This window comes from Malus sylvestris, chromosome 6, assembly GCF_916048215.2.
Source record: "Malus sylvestris chromosome 6, drMalSylv7.2, whole genome shotgun sequence".
Lineage (NCBI taxonomy): Eukaryota > Viridiplantae > Streptophyta > Magnoliopsida > Rosales > Rosaceae > Malus > Malus sylvestris.
Genome location: NC_062265.1, coordinates 28,622,723 through 28,643,235, shown reverse-complemented (window position 1 = coordinate 28,643,235; position 20,513 = coordinate 28,622,723). Strand labels below are relative to the sequence as shown.

Here is a 20,513-nt window from a genome sequence, read left to right as displayed (position 1 = left end):
GACCATGGCTAGGATCCGAGCTACAATGTCCACAAGTTGCTCAGGTACCTGCCCGTTTTCCAAAGCTCATAGAGTCCAGTTCCACAGATCACGAGTGTTGGTTAAATTTTAGGGCCATTTTCTCTGAACGAGGGGCTCTCAAAGAACTCCCGAAATTCTCCATGTCTCTCTCAACCCCTACATTAGGAAGGTCAGGCATCATGTGTGCAACCACCTAGAGCAAATGCATAAAATTATTAGTGTGAAACAAAAGTAATCAACATGAATGACTAGAATATGATAAAATATTCTCGCTGAATTATGGGAGAGCACAATAATTTGAAAAATATATCCAGGCTCACAAATTGTTTTGATGAAAGATTAATCTCCTGTCACTGTAGATATAAAAGGTCCAAAATCCAATCTTTTCCCACGGTGAAGGTAAGTGAGTTTTATGATAAGGTACTAGGCTGACCTTAAAACCAGCATCCTTTGCCAAGTAAAAACAATCAGCCACTGCAGCTACGGTATGACCTCTATTGTTGTCCCGAGCCACATCCTCATATGTACTCTGAACTCCAATTTCTAGTCTTGTACAACCAAAAGAAAGCATTTGTCTCAAGTGAGGTCCAAGGCAATAATCTGGCCTCCAGCAGAATAAAAAGTTACAACTACCTTTGTTAACTTTCTGGACCGACCAGATGAACTGGAAACAAGATGGTAAGCGAAAAATTACTGTCAGCCAATTTAAACACAAGAATGAGAAATTAAAGGCTTCGGAAATAAACTAAAATCTCAGGTTTCAATGGTCATTCCAATACATTTAGTAGCACCATGCTCAGAGTAGGCAACTGCCTCTTCAACATTGGCAGAAGTGTGTCCCAATAACGCATCGTGCAGATTTCTAATAAAGTAATCACGGTAATCTGCGGGCAACGACATGAAAGTACCGCCCATTAAGATGAACTCGACCTGAAAACACAAATTCAGTACCAGTTATAAGGCGACAACCATTCATATTACTCTATCATGGAAATCTCCAAACCTTGTCTACACTGTGACCCAATCTCTTCAGCTGATCTTCTAGCCTGGACATATGGGTTGTATCTAAACACACAAAACCAATAGATTAACTACCAAATTAACTTCACTAATCCAATTTTAAACACCAATTCCTTCAAATAATCTCTTCTTTACAAAGCTCTCAATTTCATGGTGAAAAATCAATCAAGCCGAAAACTTTAAACTTCGAAACGAACCATGACTAACATAAATTTTGAATTCCCTATCAAGTGTTCGATAAAATGCGTCAATGAACTAGAGAAAGCCATACCTGCCCAAATTGCGCGCATGCTAGTAGGCTCGTATCCAGTGTAAGACTGAGTGCTGTACTCAAAGTCCGAATCGGGACCACCGGGGCAGTACACGCAAATATTCCCGGTGGTGGCGATGTGGGGGCACCTATGAGGCTTCGACATCACGGCCACGACGGCGATGCCTGAGGCGGTTCGGACCGTCTTGGCCTGAGCTTAGGGAGAAGAGCATCACGGTCCGACTCCGGCAGAGCCGCGATCATTTCAACCAGCTTCGGCGCACGTGAGAGACCGTACTTGCGGCACGCGGTGGTCTTGAGGGCGTTTAGGTCGACGTTTTGGTCTTCCGGGAGAGGTCGACCATGGAGCTGACGATTTCGGCGATGGCTCGGACCCAGGCCTCTTCTTCGGATAGTCCATGGGCCTCGAATCCGCCCTGACCGGGTCGGGGTTGCTTTCTGGCGGGCACGGATACTGGCAGCACTGCAGTTGCCATGGGAGAGAAGAGTGAGGGGAGGAAAAGAGGTTTAACAGGAACTGCCGTTTCTATGCTACAGTCCGTGTTTGTTAAGACCATCTAATGGTGAGTTAAAAGTCAAATTACCCTAAAAAATTTCCCCCCAAACTCACTTTAACTCAAGGGGAAAATTTGGGCTAAATGCTAAATGCTAAACTAATGCCAGATTGCCTCCAAAATTTAGCCGAGAAATCGGTATGAGCTCCATCGAACCGAGTCAAAATATTTATCGGAATTTTAAATTTTTTTTATTAGAATATTCATAAAATTAATTTACGATAGTCTACATATTAATTTAAAAAAAAATTAATTTAAGAAAAAAAATAGCCTAAGTTTATTCTTTAATAAGTCCGGGCTAAAATTTTAGGTTAGAACGGTTGGAGCAGAAAAACTATTTTTGGGCTAAAAACTAAAATTTTCGGGCTAAAATATTTGGCTTTTAGCCCAACCATTGGAGATGGTCTAAGATTGAACAAACTTTATTGTTTTTTGATCAATTGGCTAAAATTATTTTTATTCTATGAAAAATACTAAAAAGACTGAAACTATTTTTAATTTTAACTTTGGGTAGGAAATTCAAAAACGAATTGATATTTGATTTTGAAATATGAGACATATTTAGTAATATTCTCAAAAAATTTGGCAACTTCTTAATGTGTCAATTTGGTCTAAAATGTGACAAAGATGATTTTCGTATTGTTATTCTCTCTTTTTGCAAGTAGTTTCTTGCTACACGCTTACACATTTGACAATTTTTTCTTTTGTTAGTTTGTATTTTTTGTGAAATTAAATTGTTTTATTTAAAATTTTAATTAGAGAGGGTATAGTTGGGATTATGAATGATTCACCATTTGGCCTCCTGAATTTATATTCTTTACTAGCCTTGCAGGCGTGTGGCAATTTGCTCTTCTTCGTTATATGCATAAATTAAAAAAAAAAACTGAATTTACATGTGTTTAAAAATATAATAATGAATATATATATAAAAGTAACTACTCCGTCATGTATGTGAAGTAGTTTTGTCAAATTACATTTTTTGAAAAGGGGGCATTTTAGGTATATTGAAAGCTAAATGAAAATATAAAAAACTATATTAGTAACTACTCCGTCATGTATGTGAAGTAGTTTTATTAAATTGCATTCTTTGAAGAGGGGGCATTTTAGGTATTTTGAAAGTGTTGCCTTTTTAGCCTTCTCACATTATGTATACTAGCAAATGCCACACACACTATCTATGAGAAATATAATTTTTATTTTTACTTTTCTCAAAAATTGGTTTTTTTTTAAAGGAATTTTAAAGAAAAACTTCCGGTACCATTCACTTTAATGAAAAACCACATTTTTACACTAAAAAGTCAATCCTTATACTATTCACTTTACCCTTTATTTTGTCCTTATCGTTAAAACTCAAAGTTTTCAAACCCTTTTCATTAGTTTTCCTTTTTTTTTTTAAAAGGGAGGAGTTATTTGTTTTTAACTGTTGGCACTCAATACTACGATCTAATAATATTATTCTTCATTGATAAGTGAGAGGTTTGACGTTGGATTTTCGCCAAATGCAAATTTAAACTACATTATTGCTGGCCCATTGTGAGACATAACTCACTCATTCATCCCTTAATGTAAATAATATCGTTTGATAAAACGAAAAAAGGGGTTGGTAGACATAAAAAAAAGGGTTGGCTGTTAAGGAGAGAGAGTGTGAGTTTAGAGGGTAAAGATAGGGTGACATGATTGTCAGGTTCAAAGAAAAAAAAAGTAAAAAGTTGTTTGTGTGGAATTAATGCCCACATTTTTTCCTTATCTAATTTTTTTTCTTCTAGTTATGTATTAAAGGTTATAACTGTAATTTCATTGGTTTTTGGTGGTTAAGTTCTATTAATATGTAGATATATATTGTACAATGTTTTATTTTATATTTAAACTATTAAATTAAAAATGAATTAACAAAAAAAAAAGAATACAAAAGGAAAAAAAAACTATAAAAATTATTTTCCAACTTATTCAATGCATTTTTTTAAACTTTTTATTTAAATATAAAAAATCAACCATTTCTTGAACTTCATACTCTTAAATGGAGCAGTTGTATTCATCTCATCGAGAGATTTTTTAGTGCTTATCCGGAACACGGAATTATACATCACATGTCACAATATATGTGGTGAGATACTTGTGTTAAAAAATTAACAACTTACAATATAAAACTTCCTCCTACGTAATAACACGTAGTGTATCACTCGTATCAGTGGCGGAGCCAGGATTTTATATGAGGAGGGGCCTCACTTAATGTTAAAAAAATAGATAATGTTTACCAAAGGGTATAATACATGCTTGGAGTTGTGATCTAATTAAATTTTTTTGAGGCACTAAATGCTTTTTCCATGTTAAAATTAATCTTCCAATATCAAGTCAATATAGAGAGTAGTTAATCAAGATTAAAGAGGATTAAAAGAAATTAACCTTCCAATATCAAGTCAATGAAAAATGCTAGGGGATCATGTTTTTAGATCATATTATTAGTAAAAAGTTAAAGAGAACACAGAGATTTACAAACCTTAAAACTGTTTTGGGTTGAAAATTTGGAGGGCAAAATACATGAAATTCAACAAGGGAAGGAGGAAAAGCTCAAAGTTTATTATTCTTTAGGTTGACAATATAAAAGAATATCTTTTGATAAAACTAAAGTAAATTTTAGATTTTAATTTTAAGAGTTATTGACTTGTATACAAAATAAGAGTTAGATTTAGTTTTAGGATGAGTGTCGTTGGGTGAAAAGAAAAAAAGACCTCTTGTTTTAATTATTGGTGAATAGAATTTAAAGATTTCATGTAAACTAAAAGATGTATAATACTAAGTTTATAAAAAATAAATAAATATTTAATACTACATATTTAGAGGGGCTTAAAGAGTGAGAGTAGGCCTAGGCCTATGCTAGGCATATATTGCCTCCGCCCCTGACTCGTATTACGGACACAATGAAAAATTTCTCCTATCACAGCTACAATCACATGTTGTTCATGCGATGAGTGATTTATTTAGTATATGGGGGAGAGGCCTATGCATAAACGCCCTGCCCTCTGAATCCTTTCTCCATTCATTGCAAGCTCTCTTATCTTCTTTAATTGTTTTTTAACTGACACAATGTCCATTGAAGTTACCTGTGCCCCATGAACTGTTGCTTTCATACTTTTTTCGTGTATGGCTATGGCATGCCTACAACTCCAGTCTGAGATGCCCTCCAAGCTTCCTGAGCACTGGAGTCATCTTCAACTATGAAAATTATGCATAGCACACACTTCGAAATATGGCCAACCAAATTTATGAAACCTTTCAACTCTTCGGCTGCTTTGCTTCCTGAAATGAGTTTCACGGCTTTGAATAGACCTTAAATTTCGTTGTTGATGTTGTTCACCAAAATCTTGAACAACTTCACAAGTCTGCCACCACGTACAGCACGAGCAAGCTTTTCAGCAATGGGTTTTTCAGCAACGCGCTTCATAACGATTTCAAACTCCTCAATAATATGTCAACCTTTGATTGAGTTGCTCCACTTTGCTCATTCTTGAAAACCTCTGTCCTCAGTTCTTGAATGCATTCCAACTCTGACATCTCCCCCCATTCAAGCTTTCTAGAAATCGGTTTTCTAGCAACTGAGTGCTTAACGACCTCAAACACGAACATTAACTGAACATCAACTTTTGACCTCGTCGACATTCTGCTTCCTTATAATAATCTCGAAGACCATCGTGATGAGTGCTTGTTCCTTTGAAGGCTGCATACGATAGATGTTAGCAAAGCGGAGAGCCTTGGTAGCTTGGGGTTGCCCTTTTACTTTTTCATTCTTAAATCTTGATGGCCATGTCAGTCTTGTTGGAAATGTGCCCTAAAACCAATCATATGATGATACTTTACGGACATTTCAAATGTTAAACTAATCTAGTTTAACATATAAAGGGCAAAGATTATTGTTTGAGCCGTCTCATATAAATGTTATATGCTTAAACGATAAAGTCCAAGGAATATGTGATTGGGAGAATGCAATCTAATGAAGTTAGATTAATGAGACCATTCTTTCGTAGACACATCCTAAATGTTCCTGATCATAGGATTACCAATTGGGCATTGACAGTCCGTTAAGATCAGTACGTACTGTGTCTTCTCTCAGGGAGAGTGACTAGTCTCGAGTCATTGGTGTGTGTGACATCAAGACAAGTACGTAGGTGCTCAATAAGAGAATGAGTTCACTGAACGTGATCAACGAAGAGTTCTTATATTCCATGTCACATGAGAACTCATGGTTGGGATAATGCAAAGTAGTCCTTTGACCTGAGGCATCACAGTTGTCTTGTGGTTAAGTCCTTAATCTTTGATTATGTCTAATTCACCCCCTAGGGGTGTCACGACATCGTTGGGGTTAAGCCACTTAGCTATGGAGACAAGTAAATGCGCAACAAGGGATCTCTAACCTTCAAACAGTTGAGGGAGAATACTCTATGATATGATTTGGAATCTCTGGCCAGAGTATGAATGAGATTGGGGAATGCGTTCCAAATCACATTCAAGGAAATCATATAAGCAAATGAATCACATTGGATAGTAGACATGAATAAATAAACTATCATACCAAACAATGTGGTCAAGAGTATTAGATTAGAGAAGGACCGTATTGCATTTGTAATCCCGAACTGAATAGGTTCTCTAACCTCTTCTGATTAGCTTGGGTAACCATGACATGCTGCTAGGCGTCAACCATGGTTTGTGGAAGCCCTATACGTGTATAACCACTAAAGGGAGAATTGAAAATTGTTTCAATTCACAATCGATGTAAAATTGTTTTAATCGCCCACTGCCTCGCTAAAAGGAACCTAATGGATCGCACACCGTAAAAGGTAGAGATTGGAGATTAAACGGAAATGAGTAAGAATGATTAAATGGTTTAATCATTTAATTTATGGCAAGGATTAATTAATATGTTAATTAATCAAACGAATAAGTTCGTTAAAGACCTCGGGATAGTTTTGGACCTTAAGGCCCAATGGGCTTCGAACGTCAAGCCCATTGACTTAAGTTGTATGACAACTTAATGAATAAAGATTCACAAAGGCCCAAAAGCCCAAAATTCCCAAGGTAGGCCGGCCATGAGGAATGAATTAGGGTTTTGGTTATTTAGGTCACTTAAAGAAGTGACTATATAAATGACTTTATAGCCAAATATTCATAAATGTGATTAAGGGTTTATTTTGGGTGAAAATGGGTGAGAATTGTCTCTCCATTTTCTCTCTAAAGAGGCCAACACCTTGGAGGGTACATCTAGCAATCCTACTACTCCAAGGTCACTCATTTCTTCTACAATCAAACCTTGGTGAAGAGACTTAGAGGTTCTCAATTTTGGGAACTTGGAGAACCTATTCTTCCATCCAAATCCATGGATCTAAGAAGCAAGGAATGAAGGCCCTATCTCTTTGGGTGATTAGCCTTTGCTTATGCAAAGAGGAATCTACAAAGGTAATAATTTCAACTCACTTTGTTTTGAGTTGATTATTGGTTCACCAATCTACTAGGCTTTGAATTTCATGGGTAATGTTTTGTTTTTGAATGCATACAAGCATGATTCCGCCTTTAATTTGTTAATTGCATGCTATAGATGTTATTCAAATGAACATGTTTTTCAAAATAAATCCTTCAAGTGGTATCAGAGCCTAGGTCTAGTAGTTGGTGAATCCTTTTGGGTTTTGTAGTTCATAAGTTTATGATTTAAAAGTTGTAATTGTTACAAGCTTTATTCTTTCTTCTTTGAATGTAAATTTTGTTTGAAAATTTGCCATCTCAAATGTTGTAGATGTAGTTCATATGAGCATGAATATTGGAGCTAAAATTTGGTGCCATGATTTTGGGAATTTTCGGCCAAATCCAAAGGGTGATTTTTTGGGTTCATGTTTGTCTTGTTAAAATGGTTTTAAGGTGACTTTTGGAACCCCTAAGTACCCTAGGATGTTAGCCTCATTTTGAATGATGAAAATTTGAGTTTTATGGCTTGAAAACATTCATGGAGCTCTTATGGGTTTTCATGGATGTTCTTCATTGTTCTTGATGTTCTTGCCAAGAACAAAAAGGTTTTGTGTTTTGATTCAAAGTTTTGAATATTTCATAAAGTTTATGTTATATGTTTTACAAATGATTTATCATGTATTTAAAGTGTTAAATATTTGAATAAATGATGATGGAAACATCAATCATCAAAACATATATTAATTTTATGAAAGTATTTAAAGTGTTAAATATTTGAATAAATGATGATGGAAACATCAATCATCAAAACATATATTAATTTTATGAAAGTATTTAAAGTGTTAAATATTTGTATAAATGATGATGGAAACATCAATCATCAAAACATATATTATTTTTATGAAAGGTGAAAGCACTACTTGATTGTTTTTGACAAAACTAATAAATCAAAACACCCATCACTCATTTTTATCCCTAAAAACCGGCCACCCTAATAAAATAGGGTATTTTTGGGGCTTTTATGCAATTACATAAAGTTTTGATACTTTTGTGTATTTGTACTTTGACCCGAAAGTTTACGTTTTGACGTTAAGGCCTAAAAACGCTAAAGGACAAATTGTTTTGCTCCTTTAATGAAGTTTTTGAATTTATTTAAATTTTGGGTTCTAGTTGTATTTACATGAAGTAGTGACTTTTGTGTTTTTACAAAGTGACCCCAAAAGTTTATGTTTTCGCAATATGGCCCAAAAAGTTGTGGTTATTGCATGATGGCCCAAATAGGATGAGAACAAAATTGTTTTGTCTCTTTAAATGAGAATTGGATTTTCATTTTGTTTAGCTCCACTTAAATCAATTTTATGGATACAAAAACCAAATGAAAATGTTGCATTCAATTAATTAGTTAAAGCGTTAATTAATTAAAGGAAGATTATGAACCTAAGCCTAATATAATTGAGCTATGTGAAAGGCGTATCAAATTTGTTTGAACCATGGGAATGTGTAGATTAGATTTTGGTTGTAATTTGATTTGATCAAATGTTGTAAAAGGGCATAAGTCCTTCTTTACTTTAAGGTAATTTGTTTTATGCAAATGTTGTAATGAGCATAAGCTCATCCTTTACTTTGAAGTATTTCTTTCTTGCTTTATATGATATGCATGAAAATGAAGTAATTGGGTCCAACGCCCCTAAGACAACACGCCTTAATGTGATTAAACGCGTAACTAAAATCAATCTCCATCCCTAGACCGAGATTCAACACAAGGCTCGTGTTGAATCTAAACAAAGGTTCATAGTCATCCTTAGGCCCTAAGGCAACTATATATAGTCCATCAAATGAATGCAAAGTTTATGTTAGTAGTATCATATACTCTTGCTTTAAAAATCGTTTTAAAAGCATAGTGGGAGTATTATGTACAACTAAAACAATGAGATGGACCAATAGTTGTAATAGGACCAAAATTGTTTTAATAGAGATTAAAATGTATGTTTATATGTGATGAGACCTAAAACCCTCAACCAAACCATTATTAAGTTGATAAGCGTGAGAGTGCTTAGAACACTCTTTCGTGGCCTTCCACCGTGGTGGGCTTCAATAGTTTGTGACTCGTACAATGTATTCGTCCAGTTCTGGGGTTGCAAAGTATGTGCTTACATTCAGGAGAAGCCTATAAACATATGATGAAGTGAAAGGTAGGCAACGAGTGTGGCCAATATGGAGTTCTTCTGAGGCCATTCTTGAACCCCTACTTGAACTAGCATGGTGGGAATGACTTAACTAAGTGCAATGGTGCCAATATGGAGTTCTTCTGAGGCATCATTCTCTAGAGGCCAAACGAGATGGGTACTTGCATAGGTTGCAAATGAGTAAGCATACTCTCTCATTATTATTGTTGCTAGCCAATATGGAGTTCTTCTGAGGTGGGCTTGGTATTAGTGAGCCTCCCGTAACCTACTAAGAGTTTCATCCAAAACTCTCGAATTCCAATGAGGGATATGGAATTTGCCAAAAATAGTGGGTGATGCTATTTGATTTAAAGACCCGAATCAAATGGCTTAAAATCAATCAATTTATATTCGTTATGTATTTTTTTACCAATATATTTGCAAACGCTATCCAACACTTGACAAATAAAAGCCGAACGTTTAGTTTACGGACTTGGTACTACAAAACCATAGATTGTCTTTAATGGCTTGTAAATGTACCTAAGTAGCCTCATCCTCACAATCTTCCTATTGATAATGTATCATTAGAAGAATATGTTAGAATAGGTCTATCATAAAGAGGACAACACTTTTAATGTCATAATTCTTCAATTACAAATTGTTGTATGAAGAAATAAGAGTTGCTTTGAACAACCCTTAATCAATGCAAACACTTAGTGCTTGTTTCTTTGTTACATGAACAAGGAACTTGAGAAGAAAGCACAAAGACTTGGACACTTAATGTGCCATGATTCTTCACTTCCAAATGTTGTATGAAGAAATGAGAGTTGCCTTGTACAACTCTTGAAAGTTTGTAATTATGTTTAGAACATAATGGTTGGTTGACAAAAATAGTCCATTAACATGGACTTATGATGATTTTGAATCATTGAGTGTTGAAGTGTTGAAGTGTTAAACCACTTAACGAGACGGAAACTAGGCAAGGACTTCACCTTTGTTTCCCTATCCTAATGATTCACTAAGTTTATGGTAAACTATGTAGTGAACAATAACCACATACTCTCCAAATTGTTTGATGTGTATAACACAATTGAAAAAGGTTTCAAGAGAGATAGTGGGAGTTTAGGGACCATGACTAATGTAGTCAAAGGTGAAAGTCAAATAAAGAAGATAAATAACTTCAAAGGAACAAACTTTCTTTATGAAAGGATGGACATTGGAAGGGGTATTTGCAAGAAATGTCTTGCATGTGTCAAAGAACACACCTTTCGAAGGTGTTGTAAATTGTTCTTGAATAGTTCAAAACAGTTGGTTCTTCTACTTGAATGTATGATTCCGTATTAGTAACTATGTTTTACAAATCGTTGTAAAAGTGTAACTAATAAGAAGTAGAAGATATATGAGAGAAGAAAAGGTGCTTCACATACGGAACGTGAATAAGATATAGATCTCTGCGAAAGCAGATAGTACTTACTTCCTCATATGAACTACCAAAGAAATTGGATTATAGTAATCTAATTGATTGTCTCTATAGTAGAGATGATATGGTAGTGTTAACTGTTTAGAATATAATGATGCTTAAAACCCAAAAGGTTGCAAGGTAGTGACTAATCCCAACTAAATTGTGATACCTCTAAAACATAAGTTACGAGTTGGTGAAACAAGGATGCTTTGGATCGTTAGATCCGGATCCAATACCTTCTTGTTAAAATTGTATAGAGGCGAAATGTTCGAATCTTTATTCTTTTGGAAAGAAGAAAGAATCACAAAGTTGTTGAGGTTAATTCACTTAGATGTTAGTGGCACTTGTCCACAACATAATACTACTCATGTTATATGACATTCACCGAAGATCACTCTCGGTTGGACTATAGTTTATTTTGAATAAACACAAGTCCGAATACTTTGCAAAAGGTTTCAAAGAATTCAAGAAATGTAAATAGATGAGTAAGATATCTAAAGTATTTACCTCCTTAGATTTGATCCAAGGAAAGGTAACACTTTAGATGAGTTTCCTTGAAAGATATCAAGGAAAATAGCATCATAAGATAATGTATTTCTCCATTAGGAGAAGAACGAACTTGAATAAGATTTAGTTCGTTAAATGTTATCTATTACCCATATATAGGATATATACTTCTAAAACAATATGATTGTCGATGAGAAGATCTTCCAATATTTTCATGACTCCATAAGATGTAGTTGGAAAAGAAAGACAAATCTTAAGCATGTTAAAGATTTGGGGTTGTGTGCTAATAAGCAATATTCGTTTGATAACAATCTTGCAGGATATCCTTAAAATAACTTTTGGATATCGCTTCTATAAACCAACTAACAAATGTTGTTTTGTTGGGTAGTTCATTGTAATTCTACAATGTGATTTGCCTAAAAGCAAATGAACGAGAGATAGAACTCAAAGAATGGGTTCTTTGAGAGACAAGATAGTAATCAACAAATATAACAACCTAGTTCCTATACCACAAGCTCCAAGGTAGTCGATAAGAATGAAAATCCTTATACACTGAGTGCATATACGATATATACTCAAGGAAATGGTAAAGTACCATTTGACTCGAAATAATGAAACCTTCATAGCTAATTGGTAGCTTAAGGTGACTACAATCAAAGAAAATGGTTGACTTTGAAGAAACCATCTTTGAGATAGTCTTAGTTTCAATTAATTCGAAGATTGCTAGCTACAACTAAATGGTGATTCAATGTTTGGACATTATTAAGATAGTCTTGATAATATATGTCTAAAACTATGAATCACAAGACATGTAAGTTGTAGAGATCCATCCATCATGGATCTTAGCAAGCTAGTGGGAGCTATTTGCATTTTATGAGGAAAAAGGATCAAATCGTTTGATTTCTCATCAAGATGTAAATGAATCTTTTGTTTACGAGTTTTACAAAAGATTAGTGGGAGTTAATCATGTTCCTAAAATTTAAGTATATATGATATATTAATTTTGGAAATGAAAAGAATACTTCTTCGTTAAAGTTATGACTTTAATACATTATATGAAGATAGAATGTATATGGGAGATATAGTCTATATACATGGGATGGAAATCTATAATGATATATTTCATGATATAATTGGATTATATCAATCCCTAATAATAGACAATGGATGCTAGGAAGTTTCTCATATGATGATAAACTTCAATAAGAAGGACGATTCTAGTGAGACTAGCAAGTTGCCCTTCTCAAAGGGAACGTACCCTTTGACTCCCATAAAAATAATGCGTAAATTGAATCCTTTATGCATAAGCAGAAAGGTGATTTATGTATTTCATATTGTATGAAAAACATTGATATGAGTTGTACCTAGAACGGTACAAGACGATATCAGTGCAAGCCCAGGATCAGAACCGTGGCAACTGTCAAGTGAGTCCTTAAGTATTTAAGAAATACTTAAGGATAGATTCCTCAAAGAATGAGGAAGAATTAGAGTAACGTAATGGAAGCGTAAATGTATTAGATTATGAATCTAATTCATCATTGGATGTTTCTTCATTATGAATGAAGAGATAAACAAATATCTCTTTATTATGACTAAAGAGATATTTGGATGGAAACATTAAAGTAATGACTTTAGTGTGTTCCATTATGAATGCAAGATATATTGCCATATAGAAGTTTACAACAATGTTGTTTGGATGAGAAAGTTCATTTATGAACTCTCTATTCGGTTCCAACCAGAAAGTGTATGACACTAATGGGGCGATAGCTCAAGCCTGGGAATCAAGGTCTCATCAAGATCCGAACACAAATGAGAGACTGAACCACATGATTGAGAATCATGTATAATGGTGACGTCGTTATTCTCAAGGTTGCTTCTGTGGATAACACATATAGATATCCATTGTCTAGGCCTACTACTCAGCCATTTATGAAATGACGACAGAAGAGGTATCATCACTGATGACCAATGCTGATTGGCTCTAGTGCAAGTGGGAGATTGTTGGAAATGTGCCCTAAAACCAATCATATGATGATACTTTACGGACATTTCAAATGTTAAACTAATCTAGTTTAACATATAAAGGGCAAAGATTATTGTTTGAGCCGTCTCATATAAATGTTATATGCTTAAACGATAAAGTCCAAGGAATATGTGATTGGGAGAATGCAATCTAATGAAGTTAGATTAATGAGACCATTCTTTCGTAGACACATCCTAAATGTTCCTGATCATAGGATTACCAATTGGGCATTGACAGTCCGTTAAGATCAGTACGTACTGTGTCTTCTCTCAGGGAGAGTGACTAGTCTCGAGTCATTGGTGTGTGTGACATCAAGACAAGTACGTAGGTGCTCAATAAGAGAATGAGTTCACTGAACGTGATCAACGAAGAGTTCTTATATTCCATGTCACATGAGAACTCATGGTTGGGATAATGCAAAGTAGTCCTTTGACCTGAGGCATCACAGTTGTCTTGTGGTTAAGTCCTTAATCTTTGATTATGTCTAATTCACCCCCTAGGGGTGTCACGACATCGTTGGGGTTAAGCCACTTAGCTATGGAGACAAGTAAATGCGCAACAAGGGATCTCTAACCTTCAAACAGTTGAGGGAGAATACTCTATGATATGATTTGGAATCTCTGGCCAGAGTATGAATGAGATTGGGGAATGCGTTCCAAATCACATTCAAGGAAATCATATAAGCAAATGAATCACATTGGATAGTAGACATGAATAAATAAACTATCATACCAAACAATGTGGTCAAGAGTATTAGATTAGAGAAGGACCGTATTGCATTTGTAATCCCGAACTGAATAGGTTCTCTAACCTCTTCTGATTAGCTTGGGTAACCATGACATGCTGCTAGGCGTCAACCATGGTTTGTGGAAGCCCTATACGTGTATAACCACTAAAGGGAGAATTGAAAATTGTTTCAATTCACAATCGATGTAAAATTGTTTTAATCGCCCACTGCCTCGCTAAAAGGAACCTAATGGATCGCACACCGTAAAAGGTAGAGATTGGAGATTAAACGGAAATGAGTAAGAATGATTAAATGGTTTAATCATTTAATTTATGGCAAGGATTAATTAATATGTTAATTAATCAAACGAATAAGTTCGTTAAAGACCTCGGGATAGTTTTGGACCTTAAGGCCCAATGGGCTTCGAACGTCAAGCCCATTGACTTAAGTTGTATGACAACTTAATGAATAAAGATTCACAAAGGCCCAAAAGCCCAAAATTCCCAAGGTAGGCCGGCCATGAGGAATGAATTAGGGTTTTGGTTATTTAGGTCACTTAAAGAAGTGACTATATAAATGACTTTATAGCCAAATATTCATAAATGTGATTAAGGGTTTATTTTGGGTGAAAATGGGTGAGAATTGTCTCTCCATTTTCTCTCTAAAGAGGCCAACACCTTGGAGGGTACATCTAGCAATCCTACTACTCCAAGGTCACTCATTTCTTCTACAATCAAACCTTGGTGAAGAGACTTAGAGGTTCTCAATTTTGGGAACTTGGAGAACCTATTCTTCCATCCAAATCCATGGATCTAAGAAGCAAGGAATGAAGGCCCTATCTCTTTGGGTGATTAGCCTTTGCTTATGCAAAGAGGAATCTACAAAGGTAATAATTTCAACTCACTTTGTTTTGAGTTGATTATTGGTTCACCAATCTACTAGGCTTTGAATTTCATGGGTAATGTTTTGTTTTTGAATGCATACAAGCATGATTCCGCCTTTAATTTGTTAATTGCATGCTATAGATGTTATTCAAATGAACATGTTTTTCAAAATAAATCCTTCAAGTCTTGCTCTTCTGCTTCGGACTCTATCCTCTAAAGATATAATTATCGGTTACAAACTGATAAATTTTAGTTAGAAACCCTTTCATTTCAAATGAATAAGCTCTGACAAAATTCTTCATTTGGCTCAAAAAATTGACCCCACAACAAATTTACAGCTTCAACTATGAAAATTATGCATTGCACACTCTTGGAAATATAGCTAACCAAATTTATGAAACCTTTTAGCCCTCCGACTATTGTGCTTCCTGAAATGAGTTTCACGGCTTTGAATAGACATTTAATTCCTTTCTTGATATTGTCCACCAAAATCTCAAAAAACTTTTAAGTCTGCTACCATGCACATGCAGAGCAAGCTTTCCGGCAATGGATTTTCAGCAACGCGCTTCATAATGATTTCAAACTCGGTCCTCAATAATATATCAACCTCTGATCGAGTTGCCCCACTCTGCTTATTCTCCAAAACCTTCGTCATCAGTTGTTGAATGCATTCCAACTTTGGCCTCTCTCCCCCTTCAAGCTTTCATAAATCGGCTTTCCAACAACTTGCTTAACGATCTCAAACTCAGACATTAACTAAATATTAACTTCTGACCTCATCGACGCGTTCTGCTTTCTTCCAATAATCTCGAAGACTATAGTGATGAGTTCTCATTCCAACTTTGGCCCTCTCCCCCTTCAAGCTTTCATAAATTGGCTTTCCAACAACTTGTTTAACGATCTCAAACTCATATACAGAAAGAAAGAACAAGAAATGGCAAGGGAGCGTTCAAAGGAACGAGAACTCATCACTATGGTCTTCGAGATTATTGGAAGAAAGCAGAATGCGTAGATGAGGTCAGAAGTTAATGTTCAGTTAATGTCTGAGTTTGAGATCGTTAAGCAAGTTGTTGGAAAGATGATTTATGAAAGCTTGAAGGGGGAGAGAGGCCAAAGTTGGAATGCATTCAACAACTGATGACGAAGGTTTTGGAGAATAAGCAGAGTGGGGCGACTCGATCAGAGGTTGATATATTATTGAGGACCGAGTAAAACCCATTGCCAGAAAGCTTGCTCCCATGTGCATGGTAACAGACTCAAAAGTTTTTCAAGATTTTGGTGGACAATATCAAGAAAGGAATTAAATGTCTATTCAAAGTCGTGAAACTCATTTCAGGAAGCAAAATAGTCGGAGGGCTAAAGGGTTTCATAAATTTGGTTAGCTATATTTCCAAGAGTGTGCAATGCATAATTCTCATAGTTGAAGCTGTAAATTTCCTGTGGGGGTCAATTTTTTGAGCCAAATCACGAATTTTGTCAGAGCTTATTCATCTGAAATGAAAGGGTTTCTAACTAAAATTTATCAGTTCGTAGCCGATAATTATATCTTTAAAGGATAAAGTCCGAAGCGGAAGAGCAAGACAGACATCAGCATCAAGATTTAAGAATCAAAAAGTAAAAGGGCGACCCCAAGCCAACAAGTCTTCCACTTTGTGAGGGTCAAGAGGGGGACATCTATCGTATACAGTCTTACCCTTACTCTGCAGATAGATTGTTCCCACGACTTGAACCATGACCTTTCTGTCACAAAAGGAGCAACTTTTCCGTTGCACACTTGATGTTGGTTTCCTCATATGGTTCTTTTGATTCAATTCTGTTCACAGTCCAAAGCAGAAGATCAATATGGAAATCAACATGAAGAATAGAGAATGAAAAAGTAACACAAGAAAAATAGCTAGGTAGATTCGTTAGGAGGTGGTTCGGTTTTGCTGTTCAAAATTTGTATTATTTGGACGTGGTCCTTCTATTCAATATGCTCACAATAAAGTCTCAGTCATTTGTTGTATAAAGTCTAACCTTAGTCTTATTTTTGGGTGTTTCCCTTCAAGCTCAAGCAGTCTTTTTCTATCGATGCTCCCGGCTAGCAAACCGCTCGGCCTCCTCCATCAAAAGGGTACCATAATCCTGTTTGAATCAATCAGACCCAACAAATTTATCTCACCACTTATGGAAACATGAAACAGTTGATGTACAGGCTACATTACCTGGTGTTGCAGCTTGTCAGAATCCACCCATGAACTGGAACAGCAGTCCCATAACACGCGGAGTTCACGAACAATATAGAGCACTTCCCCATGCGTTTGGGACAAGTAGTATTCCGGCCACACTGATAATCGTAGCAACCGAACGAGAATATCGTGTTTACAAAAAGAATAATAACAAAATCAAGTTACACAACCTGCTCACCTGGAAAAAACTGAAGCCATAAGATTCTGTGCACAAAATTACTATGCAAATCCGAGAAACACATATTTCACATGACAAGAACAGAATGATCCTTTCGTGTGAAGATGCACTCTATCACAAATATAGAAGGAATAACTGGCGAGTTTCTTCATATGAAAGAAACGTTTCTCATCCGTTGGATGAATGAGGAAAAAATATTCCCAATATATTAATCAGGAGAAACTATCTTGGGATAATGGTGGAAACATCCCTAATTGATTGTGATATGTAGGGATTCCTTACTTAATTGAGTTGATCTTCGATTGAGAATGTATTAAAAATAAGATTTAGTAATTAACCCTATATTTAATACTTGTGACTTCCCCCAAGAGAGGTTTAAGCAGTCGTAGTTAGCTGCTTGAACTTCCCGCGAAGTTGCACGTGCGAGTATTTGTTTGCCCCTCCCAATTTAATGAGGGCAATCTTGTCTTCTTCATAATAAAGTACACGTGTCGTCTTCTGAATTTTTAAAATTATTTTTGGCTCCACAATATTTATTTTATGAGAGTAACTTACATGACACAAATATACTATCACTATAGCATCTTATTGCAATGATAAATTGTCTTGTAAAGAGAAACCTACACATGTCATTGTCAACATTGTATTATTAGCATAAAACGTCATACATTGTACTTATGTACCCATTCCGAATAAGGTCTATGTAACTCTTGGCACGTATAATTTAGGGTCTTCTAAACATTTACAGCCGACGGACCATGTTGGCCGTGCGGCAAATTCTAGAATGCATTCTTTGTCATTTGTCAATCATGTGAGAACATTATCAACTGAACTTGTTTGAAACACCACAACTTCTATGGGTGTGTTATCCACACACATCTTTTTACTTCTCACACACCTCTTGTTAATATCTGCCCTTTGATTTTCTTCAATTCACCCGATCCAAAGGCCGAAAATTAGAAGGGTGTGTGAAAAGTAAAAAAAAGGTGTGTGGATATCACACCCCAACCTCTAAATTCTAGAATGCTCTCTTTGTTAATATTCTTAACCTAAAGCCACTCATTACTGTGATATAGTTATATTCCTCTTCACTTGTAAGTGATAGGTCTTAGGTTCGATTTTCGCCAAAGACGAATTTGAACCACATCATACCCCTCCCCTCTTTTTTTCTTGTTAAACAATTGATTTTGTTAGATTAGCTACGACGGGATTTAAACCCAAGCCGTCATGTAAGAGCTCAACTTCCCCTTAATTATATAATATCGTTTGCTCAAAAAATAACAATAATATATATATATATATATATATATATATATTGTAAGATCCCACATTGCCCAGAGGAGTGATCCTTATATGTATATTCTCATCCCTACCTAGCACGAGGCCTTTTGGGTGCTCACTGGCTTCGGGTTCCATCGGAACTCCGAAATTAAGCGAGTAGCGCGCGAAAGCACTCCCATGATGGGTGACCCATTGGAAAGTTCTCGTGTGAGTTCCCAGAAACAAAACCGTGATGGCGTAGTCGGGACCCAAAGCGGACAATATCGTGCTACAGTGGTGGAGCGAGCCTGAGAAGTGATCTTCCCCGGGCCGGGCTGGGATGTGACAGATTGGTATCAGAGCCTAACCCTGACTGTGATGTGTCGACGAGGACGTCGGGCCCCTAAGGGGGGTGGATTGTAAGATCCCACATCGCCCAAGGGAGTGATCCTTATATGTATATTCTCATCCCTACCTAGTACGAGGCCTTTTGGGAGCTCACTGGCTTCGGGTTCCATCCGAACTCCGAAGTTAAGCGAGTAGCGCGCGAGAGCACTCCCATGATGGGTGACCCATGGGGAAGTTCTCGTCTGAGTTCCCAGAAACAAAACCGTGAGGGCGTGGTCGGGGCCCAAAGTGGACAATATCGTGCTACGGTGGTGGAGCGGGCCCGGGAAGTGATCCGCCCCGGGCCGGGATATGACATATATATTCTTAACCTAAAATACATAAATTCCTTAGGAATGTGAGATTTGTGCATTGTACATTGACAAAGGTTTTTAATGAATATCATTTATTTATTTTTTTGGTATTAGTAAGATATTTACACAAACCGGTCAATCATATTATTATTAGGGTAGTACATTGGTATTTACGCACTTCTTTTTATTTGTCATACATTCTTGTTGATTTTGTTTATTGATTTCTTCAATTTATTTGATCTGACGACCTGAAATTGAAAACTACGTGTGAGACGTAAAAATGAGTGTATGAAATATGAATAACACCACCCATTTAATATTATTTTTTGGGTGATGCTATATACACCAAATTTATGCACCAAATGTGTTCACTAAATGATATGACACGTATAACACCATATAAATTTTTATTACAATTATTAATCAAATCAAACTTGAATTAAAGTAAAATTTTGATTGGGCCACATCATTTAGTGTACTTAACATTATTCTTATTATTTATTTACTTTACAAAAATCACTTATTTTCTTCTAATACGGTATATATATACACACATTTTTTTTTAACCAACAAAGAAATTTCTATTAAAGACTAAATCTTCTTGTACATCTATCCCATACAAGCATTATGAGCGATAAGGCAAGCAATGGTCCCAAAAATGAGGGTTAGCTAGCGTGAGACGATAAATTGTAGAATGATACAGTATCACCACGTCAGTTGTGGTACTTTCACTTCAAACTTGCCATTTGTACAGACGTGGAACGGAGGAAGACGACGCCGAGTTCAACGGATGTTGGAGACCCGTGGCGGTGTTTCGAGATGGAGATTTCGGCAGGGAGCCGTTCGAAACTCCGACTTCGTTGGGGTTTGGGGGATTTCGATGGCTGAGTCCTTGAGGAGCCACTGGGGACTGATTGCTGGATGTTGAAGGTGAATATTAATTCTTTAAGGTTGATATTATTTCTTATGACGGTGGATGTGATTTCTCAGGAGGAAGGCAGTCATGGCAATTGATGGCAGGGAATGAAGGTGGTGGTGGGGAACTGGGGCTTTGGCGGAAG

At 36.1% G+C, this 20,513-nt stretch overlaps 2 protein-coding genes and 1 pseudogene across 2 annotated transcripts in view; all 3 read right to left on the bottom strand.

Annotated features, from left to right (window-relative positions):
* Positions 1 to 20,513, bottom strand: part of LOC126627242 (disease resistance protein RPM1-like) — a 38,633-nt gene that overhangs the window by 9,830 nt on the left and 8,290 nt on the right. The window lies entirely within an intron of this gene.
* Positions 2 to 772, bottom strand: LOC126627285 (elongator complex protein 3-like). Its single transcript, XM_050296757.1, has 2 exons — positions 455 to 772; positions 2 to 214 (listed from the first exon to the last, which is right to left on the bottom strand). Exons 1-2 carry the CDS (start codon positions 590 to 592, stop codon positions 89 to 91), a joined length of 264 nt encoding a protein of 87 aa, XP_050152714.1. The 5' UTR covers positions 593 to 772; the 3' UTR covers positions 2 to 88.
* LOC126627263 (elongator complex protein 3-like) lies at positions 299 to 1,858 on the bottom strand (annotated as a pseudogene).

What these genes read in the sequence shown, in the direction of transcription:
- LOC126627285 (XM_050296757.1), bottom strand. Translation starts at nt 592, where the DNA reads ATGCTTTCTTTTGGTTGTACAAGACTAGAAATTGGAGTTCAGAGTACA. An exon ending in CAAAGGATGCTGGTTTTAAG is followed by an intron (nt 215 to 454) that starts GTCAGCCTAGTA and finishes CATTTGCTCTAG; the next exon opens with GTGGTTGCACACATGATGCC.